The sequence below is a fragment of the Helianthus annuus genome, chromosome 4 (assembly GCF_002127325.2).
Source record: "Helianthus annuus cultivar XRQ/B chromosome 4, HanXRQr2.0-SUNRISE, whole genome shotgun sequence".
Lineage (NCBI taxonomy): Eukaryota > Viridiplantae > Streptophyta > Magnoliopsida > Asterales > Asteraceae > Helianthus > Helianthus annuus.
Window position 1 is genome coordinate 100644731 of NC_035436.2, and position 9736 is coordinate 100654466.

The 9736-nt window shown below is 39.4% G+C and overlaps 1 protein-coding gene across 1 annotated transcript; it reads right to left on the minus strand.

The window, feature by feature from the left end:
* Positions 1-6298: 6298 nt before the first annotated feature.
* LOC110868200 (transmembrane protein 184A) lies at positions 6299-9736 on the minus strand. Its single transcript, XM_022117302.2, has 7 exons — positions 9536-9736; positions 9291-9445; positions 8558-8631; positions 7531-7680; positions 7171-7456; positions 6820-7053; positions 6299-6752 (listed from the first exon to the last, which is right to left on the minus strand). Exons 2-7 carry the CDS (start codon positions 9435-9437, stop codon positions 6462-6464), a joined length of 1182 nt encoding a protein of 393 aa, XP_021972994.1. The 5' UTR covers positions 9438-9445; positions 9536-9736; the 3' UTR covers positions 6299-6461.

Here is a 9736-nt window from a genome sequence, read left to right on the forward strand (position 1 = left end):
TGTAAAACTTTGTATTTGCAAACTTTTGTGTTTGTAAATTTGTGTAACCGTCAATGCCCACACCTAACATTGACAACATGCATGCATAATTCGATAAGTTGTATTTGTGTAAAAACATGGTATGTAAAATGTAAGTTGTAAGCTGTAAAATGTAAGTTTATGAGCTGCAAAATGCAAGTGTAAGGAAATCAGATCGCTAATGTTTAGCTATGACATTCACATATGTGACGACATAGGAAGCATCCAAACCTAGGCGACTTTTAACATCGTTTACCCTACGACTGTGATCCAAAGCACTCCATGGTTGTGTGTTGCCAAGAGAGTGAGGTTGCCCGGATCTGTTAGATCTAACCCTTGCTCTTTCGGTCTAAACTAGATTAATGGTGCTTACATATACCCTATTCGTGACGTGATCTCTGTATCATTCCTTGGTTTTAACATATCGTTTGTACGTGTATTTTCACCCAAGTTTAGAAAACTAGAAAACGTTTGTATGCAAATTTTGAAAATACATTTGTTTGAAAAACCGGTATTTTTAGTATAAACCGTTCATAAACCATTTGAGTTTACTAAAAATCACAAATCATTTTTGTGAGTTAAAACCTTTTTTTGTATCATGAATGATTTTTATTTCGTTTTCTCAAACATTATTTTAAAAACCGGTTATCCAAAAGATTTATTTCAAATCTTTTCCAAACAAACTATGAACTCGCTCAACTTTATGTTGATTTTTCGCATGTTTCTTTCTCAGGTCATATGTTCAAGTTATGGCACAGTTGAAAATAAGAGAACCAAGAGGATTCGAGTACTTAGTGGGCGTTCGTTTTCTAGAAGTCTTAGCATTAACTGTTTCCGCTGTGCAATGAAGATACCAGTCCAGTCACGCCAAACTCTGATATTTCGGGGTGTGACAGATTGATATCAGAGCTATAGGTTACAGCGAATAGGGTTTTCTGTAGGGAAACCTAGGCTCTAACCTTACATTTCTCTAGGGACTTAGATCATTAAGACTTTAAATCTATACAGAACGCCTAAGACTCGAATATGGTCTCCAACCGTTGCCGAAAAACAATGAGTCAAAACTTTGTGTTAAACATACGCTAATGTTGCGTTTTATACATGGTACACAAAACAATTACACATAGAACCCAAAACTTTGAAAGTTTAGGAAACATGCATTTAGAACCTTTAAAAACTTATGTCGAAGTTCATTAAAGGTTAACACGTAGGAACCACGTCTGTTGACTCGGGCTGGCGTGCGGCGGTCTTGGTTGATGATGTAGCTGGCTAGCATTGGCTGACTCGATAGATCCGTTGGGGGTAGCTGTTACCCCAGCGGCTAGTTCAAAAAAAAATCACCCTATAAATACTAACCATCTTTTTTAAAATTTCACCACATCTCTACCATTCACCTTCTTTAATCTCCATATTTTTATAATGAACCCATACAACCGACAATTTGACCCGACCAACCCCGGCCTTACGCTTTCCAAGAGATCCCGTCACCTAGCCGACCCAAATACCCAACCGCGGCCAACCACAAGGTTTCATATACTCACGTTGTACCGACCTAGCCGGCATCGCGTCGTTTATTGGGGGGAAGTTTTCACGAACTTTCCATACGAAGATTCATCTATTCCACCCAACCTTTCCCAACCCGATTCCGTACCCGAAACACAACCTCAAAACATTGGTAGTTCGTCATCCAAACCGGCAAAAAAACGAAGTCACAAAAAACAGATGAAGAAAAAGCAATAATGGCCGCTCAACGAGTCCAAAAAAAGTGGACGGCTCAAGAGGAGGTTACGTTGAACAAGTGTTATATCGATGAATCCCAAGATTCGATTAAAGGTATTTTATATTTAACAAAATTATTATGTTATGTGTTTTATTATTAATTTTTGTTAGTGACTAATGTTTTTTTAATAGGAAATTCAGGACACCATATGGATTTTTGGGATTCTATCAAAGAAACCTTCCATCAACAAATGCAAAGCAACGAGTGGTATCGTGAAAACGATAGCCTCTCGTCGAAATGGGGTGACATCAATACACGTGTCACCCACTTCAATGCATGTTTTCATCAGGCGAAGAACTCGCCAAGTAGCGGTGAAACCGAAGCGGACTTCATAATGAACACCATGGCTTTGAATAGAGATTCGAAGAAGACGGAGTTCAAGTACATGCACTGCTGGAACATTTGTAGGTACGCCTCTAAATGGGCGCCAGTCCCTACCGGTAGCGAATCTACCTCATCCAAAAGGGCAAGAACACCATTGTCCCAAACTCAATCCGATTCTCGTGATCAAGAGGTTGATCTTACCTTGGATGATTTTGATGATTCTCCTTCCCGCCCACCCGGTAGAGACATTTCAAAAAGGCGCGCTCAAAGAGGTAGGTCGGTTTCGACACCTACCTCGGCTTCCCCCTCGGGTTCGACCCCTACCTCGGCTTCGGGTAAAGGGGTGTACACCAATCAGTTGGACGAAATCACCTCGAAACTTGACACGTTCAACATACTCCAACAATGGAGGATAAGAGAAAAATTCAAGCCTCTCGTGAAAAAATTGCAAGTGAAAAGCAAAAAAAGGCATATGAGAAGCAAAAACTTGCGGATATGAAGTTTTCTCGCCACGAACGTCGATCACCTTTCCTGCGAGGCATTGACAACGACGTTGGCGATGAAAAACGAGATTTTGTGACAGTATAACATGAATAATTGATGCATTTTTTATATTTTATTGTAGGTTTTTTAATTTTACGTAGTTTTTTTTATTTAGTTTATTACAATTATTAAATGAAATTTTATTTAGTTAAAATAATAATAATAATAATAATAATAATAATAATAATAATAATACACATGGCTGGCCACGCTAGCCCAAGCCACGCCAGCCCAAGCCATGCCACCCCACACCCCTAATAACCCACGCCAGCCAATCTCCCCTGGGTAGAGCCCATCCTCATCGCATGTTAACCCATGCCCCCAATCCAACCCAAACCCCACCACACCCCGCTTTGTATAGAGATTCGAAGAAGACGGAGTTCAAGTACATGCACTGCTGGAACATTTGTAGGTACGCCTCTAAATGGGCGCCAGTCCCTACCGGTAGCGAATCTACCTCATCCAAAAGGGCAAGAACACCATTGTCCCAAACTCAATCCGATTCTCGTGATCAAGAGGTTGATCTTACCTTGGATGATTTTGATGATTCTCCTTCCCGCCCACCCGGTAGAGACATTTCAAAAAGGCGCGCTCAAAGAGGTAGGTCGGTTTCGACACCTACCTCGGCTTCCCCCTCGGGTTCGACCCCTACCTCGGCTTCGGGTAAAGGGGTGTACACCAATCAGTTGGACGAAATCACCTCGAAACTTGACACGTTCAACATACTCCAACAATGGAGGATAAGAGAAAAATTCAAGCCTCTCGTGAAAAAATTGCAAGTGAAAAGCAAAAAAAGGCATATGAGAAGCAAAAACTTGCGGATATGAAGTTTTCTCGCCACGAACGTCGATCACCTTTCCTGCGAGGCATTGACAACGACGTTGGCGATGAAAAACGAGATTTTGTGACAGTATAACATGAATAATTGATGCATTTTTTATATTTTATTGTAGGTTTTTTAATTTTACGTAGTTTTTTTTATTTAGTTTATTACAATTATTAAATGAAATTTTATTTAGTTAAAATAATAATAATAATAATAATAATAATAATAATAATAATAATAATAATAATAATAATAATAATAATAATAATAATACACATGGCTGGCCACGCTAGCCCAAGCCACGCCAGCCCAAGCCATGCCACCCCACACCCCTAATAACCCACGCCAGCCAATCTCCCCTGGGTAGAGCCCATCCTCATCGCATGTTAACCCATGCCCCCAATCCAACCCAAACCCCACCACACCCCGCTTTGTATAGAGATTCGAAGAAGACGGAGTTCAAGTACATGCACTGCTGGAACATTTGTAGGTACGCCTCTAAATGGGCGCCAGTCCCTACCGGTAGCGAATCTACCTCATCCAAAAGGGCAAGAACACCATTGTCCCAAACTCAATCCGATGCTCGTGATCAAGAGGTTGATCTTACCTTGGATGATTTTGATGATTCTCCTTCCCGCCCACCCGGTAGAGACACTTCAAAAAGGCGCGCTCAAAGAGGTAGGTCGGTTTCGACACCTACCTCGGCTTCCCCCTCGGGTTCGACCCCTACCTCGGCTTCGGGTAAAGGGGTGTACACCAATCAGTTGGACGAAATCACCTCGAAACTTGACACGTTCAACATACTCCAACAATGGAGGATAAGAGAAAAATTCAAGCCTCTCGTGAAAAAATTGCAAGTGAAAAGCAAAAAAAGGCATATGAGAAGCAAAAACTTACGGATATGAAGTTTTCTCGTCACGAACGTCGATCACCTTTCCTGCGAGGCATTGACAACGACGTTGGCGATGAAAAACGAGATTTTGTGACAGTATAACATGAATAATTGATGTATTTTTTATATTTTATTGTAGGTTTTTTAATTTTACGTAGTTTTTTTTATTTAGTTTATTACAATTATTAAATGAAATTTTATTTAGTTAAAATAATAATAATAATAATAATAATAATAATAATAATAATAATAATACACATGGCTGGCCACGCCAGCCCAAGCCACGCCACCCCACACCCCTAATAACTCACGCCAGCCAATCTCCCCTGGGTAGAGCCCATCCTCATCGCATGTCAACCCATGCCCCCAATCCAACCCAAACCCCACCATACCCCGCTGTCTCGGTTTAACTTAGTATGATACATTTGAAAAGACTGTGCTCGCATTTCACGTATTCAACGTACTTGATCCAGTTTTTTTCAGTTGAGAAATAGGTCGAAAAAGGCAAGTTTTTAAGGGAAAATAACGGCAGTAGCCGCTTGACCAAGCTTTTTACGAAAATAGCCATTTGACCAGGCTTTATGCACCTTCTCATCCAAGAGAACCCCCATTTTATGCACCTTCAATCCAGCCACAACCAAGCGGACACGTGTCTCTCTTACCTGAACCGGCTTTATGCCGCTACACATGTCAGCCGAGCCGCTTCATGCCAAGCCGAGCCGCTTCGCCCAATATCTGATTTATGCCGCTTTGTGGTACTGCCAAGCCGAGCGGCTTCATGGCCAAGCCGAGCCGCTTTGCCCCATTCCAAGCCGCTACACCCTGGATCTAAGCCGCTAGTATGTGTATAAATTTTTTTGATATTTTTCTTAGACGGCCTTCATAAAAAAATATGGAGAAAAGAGTATTTTGATATTTTTTTGATGTATTTTGATATTTTTTTGATGTATTTTGATATTTTTTTGATGTATTTTGATATTTTTTAAAAAGTACTACTGAAGCGGCTCGGCTTGTACTTGTAGCGGCTCGGCTTGTACTTGTGGGGCAGGGGGCGAAGCGGCTCGGCTTGTACTTGTAGCGGCTCGGCTGACATGTGTGGCGGCATAAAGCCGGTTCAGGTAAGAGGGACACGTGTTCGCTTGGTTGTGGCTGGATTGAAGGTGCATAAAATGGGGGTTCACTTGGATGAGAAGATGCATAAAGCCTGGTCAAATGGCTATTTTCGTAAAAAGCTTGGTCAAGCGGCTACTGCCGTAATTTTCCCAGTTTTTAATATGGATAAGGATAGGTTCAGCCGCTTCTAGTACACTTTTCATTTTTGATCCTTTATCTAATAAAGAATGCATATGTACAAATATGATTTGACGTTTCATCTTCTATTTTTTTATTTTCTTTTTTTTTAAATGTGAATTATTCGTGAATGTCGGGAGGTGTAGCATACGTTGTCTTAATCTGGTCGCGCTAGAGAGCCCCATCGCATAACAGATCTCCAATTTAAACCCCTCAATGAGAAACCTCTATCACCAAGACTCGAACTTGAGACCTTGAGGGGAAAACTCACCCGGACCCACCATAGGTGGAACTTAAATACCCGTGATCACCACTAGAGCACGAGTGATTGTTATTTCTTATTTATTAATTTAATAAAACATATATTATTTATTAATCTAAACCTTTTTCGTAAAGTGAATTTGAAGGGCCTATATTTGAACACATTCAGTTCCAAGTTTCGGCTTTTTTTAGTTTAAGCCATATTACAAAAACACCTCACAGGAGGTCATAATCCTCCAAAGAGAAGTGTTATAATAAAAGGAAAAAAAAAGTAGTGTTATAGCAAATATGTTTTATCAATGTATTAGTGAGCCCCAAAAAATTTTCCTAACAAATAAATGCCGTAACATCAAACCAAACAAGATGGGCGAAACGACCTGTCAACTTCATCCCGTGTTATAAAACTCTAAAATCCAAACGCATATGACGATTTTGCATGTACAACTATGCACCACATAAAAATCAATATAAAGACTATGTTCACTACGCATACAACCCTAGTAGCGTATTTCATGACCAAGTCTTAATCACTTGTTCCGACTATCTTTAGTAGGAGGCGCCTGCATATCCATGTCAATGAGTGTGAGGTCATGTGGTGTAGAAGCTGAATTTGATTTCATTGTCTCTGGTTTTGCTGTTCCTTTGGGGCTCAGGGCCGTGGGTGACTTGGCTTGTTTGTTTTTGCGTACATTTTCCATCTCAGAACCTGTTGGGACAAAGGTCTTAGTCCGGTACTTTCTTGCACCTTCATCACCACCACCACCACCAGTGTCATTAGTATGATTGTAGAGTACGTAATCATGGTAAGCCGGTGCAAACTGCAACAAAATTAATTGATGATTGTAATCATAAACTACCTTTAATACTCAAGATTAATAAACAAACCTGGTGAACAGTGTCTTCATAGAAGTCGGTTAATGACAAAGCATGCGCAAGACTAGCTCCAAATCCACATGAAGCGCCAATGTTGGCTCCGGCATATTCCTTATACGGAAAAGCATAAAGATGGCCCAAGGCTGCAATAAGCATCTCAACGCAAATTATGAAGCTCTGAAATTCAGCAGCGTCCTCTACGTTTTTTATATGTCCAGATTTTGCAGCAAGAAAAACCAAAACACCCTGAGAGCATAAAACAAACCCATCACCAATAACAATTCTAAAAAAAAAAAAAAAAAACTGATGTTTTAAAAGCTTTGACTGGTTCTTACATTTACCAACAAAGTAGAAGTTGTTTACCTGCCAATAGGTCAAAAAGACGACGCTCTTGATAATGATGAATTTCGGAACCGGATTAAAGGGTTGTAGCAAATCCCTGCACGCTACATAAAACAAGGCCAACGCATACAGCGCCATAGAGTATGAAATCGTGTATATGATTGTGATATACAGGTACGACTGCTTTGCACTGAAATTTCCGTCTTGGTATTTCCCCTTTGCATACAGAATGAATGTAACTGCCACCAAGATAGGCTTAAGAATAACAAACTGCAAACACCCTTGCTTGCATCTCCGTATAAAACGTCTGCATTATCAGATTTATAAAAATACATAATGAGTTTGACTCTGACTCAACATAAGTAGAACTGACTGACCGACCCGTCTAGTGGAATTGGAGGGAAGCAACATGTCATCAAACACCAGTTGGGCTTAAGAACACGTCCCGTAAGACTTAAAACAACAGCACCTGGACCGCCCACCCATTCAAGACACAGTGATAGAAAATTGTATATAACCCACGCTTCATATCTGAAAAAATCAGGATACAGAACGTTATAAACATGTTTATACTCTGAATGCAACCAGAACAAATCACGTACTGCATCCAAAACAAAAACAATATAATCATATAAAGGGTTTGATTCATTATATAATCCACCAGAATAGAGTACATGTATGCGTCATGTGTCGAGAGCATGCAACAATAGCTGAATAAAGCGGTTACTATATATTTAGTGAATCTACTTTGAACCCACCACTACATACGTATATGTGTGTGTACATTTATCTTAGTGGCGGATCCAGAAAATATTTTCAAGGGGTGCGAACAAGGGGTTTAACCAAATTTTCAAGGAGTGTGATCGGGATTTTGCCCTTTAAAATACACTAATTTTTTTTTCTCAAGGGGTGCGCCCGCCATAGTTGTTAATGGCGAATAACGACAAGTAGCGATAAGGGACCTATATGCTACATAGCGAATAGCGATAAATAGCATGCAACTATTTTATAAATAGCGATATACACTAGAAAAAAAAATTAAAAGAAAATTTATATGTAAATTATATCAAAATACCCTGGTATATATGCTATTTTACATGTATATTTAACAAAAACCTAAAGTCCAGCTATTTTATAGCTATATTTAATTGCTATTTATATTAAAAAACCAAAAAAAAAATAATATAAACTTGTCGTTATTATCACTACAACCCTAATAGCGAGCCTAGGCCTATACGCTACGTAGCGCGCTATAGTGATCGCTACGCTCGCTATTGACACCTATGGCGCCCGCCCACCCAGACCTCTACCTAGGTCCGCCCCTGATACTGATAGATGTCAATTATGCTCAAACAAGTTCAATAACAAGTAAAAGTATAATATAACAGCTAAAGTATCACATACTCACATTTCTCTAATGGAATTAAAATAGATTGAACTCTCGTTGAAAACAAGTGACAGGAAAGATGTCAATGCATAGACCTGCCAAGAAGACCAAGTAAAAAATAAGAATTATTGTGCGTGCAAAATCGTCAATATGATTCATGACATGATGACAGTTGTATTTAGGGCTGCAAACGAACCGAACGAACACGAACGAGACCTTGTTCATGTTCGTTTGTTAAAGAATATATGTGTTCACGAACAGTTCATGAACACTTACCGAACGAGATTTTATGTTCGTGTTCGTTTGTGTTTGTTTGTTAATGTTTGGCAACGAATGAAAATGAAGGTTGATGAATACAAATGGAAGCAAACAAACAAACCCAAACACGCGTTCATGAATAGATCATATAATAAACTAACACTTATTAAGTATTTTATTTGTCGGGATCTTGTAATATTTAAATAAAATATAAAAATGAAACACTAATGAACTATCGAACACTAACGAACACGTTATCGAACATTCACGAACATAAATGAACAAACACGACCTTTGTTCATGTTTGTTCATTTAACTAAACGAATGAAATTTCTTGTTCGTGTTCGTTTGTTTAATAAACAACGAACACAAACGAACTTCCCGCCGAACGGTTCGTAAATTGTTCACAGAACGTTTGGTTCGTTTACAGCCTAGTTGTATTGGTAACTACAGTAAAGATTGTGAAACAAGGGTGATGTTTAAAAGGGTCATGTACCGGAACCATAAAAATAATTCTGACAATGAAGCGTTGGTAGGTAGGTTCAGTATAATTCAAAAGATGCCTATAAATGTGAAGAAGCGCCAAAGCAATGGCCCCAATTGTGCAAGGGAATGCAATTAATATATAAGATATCGGCCCCATTTTCTCCCCTGAAACAATAACAACAACCAAATCAATTGAAACAGAATAATCCTAGCCTAGGGTTTTGTATTGTATTGTTTGTAGATAGAAAGATATACGTAAATAAACCCAAAGGAGAAATTGGAATAGCTTTTGGCGATCAAATGGAGTGATGAAATCGCATAGTGGTGTGGTGTGGTGTGGTGTGTGTATTCACGATTGGAATGGCATTGCATCAATGATCAGCCTTGCTTTATGCAACGATCAACAATGCCACCATCCCTTCCTTCCCTTTGGGATGAGATGCAAAGAAACCATTA

Bases quoted from the DNA above. Each gene is read 5' to 3' on its own strand.
- LOC110868200 (XM_022117302.2), bottom strand. From the start codon at position 9,437: ATGGGGCCGATATCTTATATATTAATTGCATTCCCTTGCACAATTGGG. The intron at 7,681-8,557 runs GTGAGTATGTGA...TGATTTTTTCAG, and splicing joins TTTAATTCCATTAGAGAAAT to ATATGAAGCGTGGGTTATAT. The intron at 7,054-7,170 runs GTAAACAACTTC...TTATGCTCTCAG, and splicing joins TCTTTTTGACCTATTGGCAG to GGTGTTTTGGTTTTTCTTGC.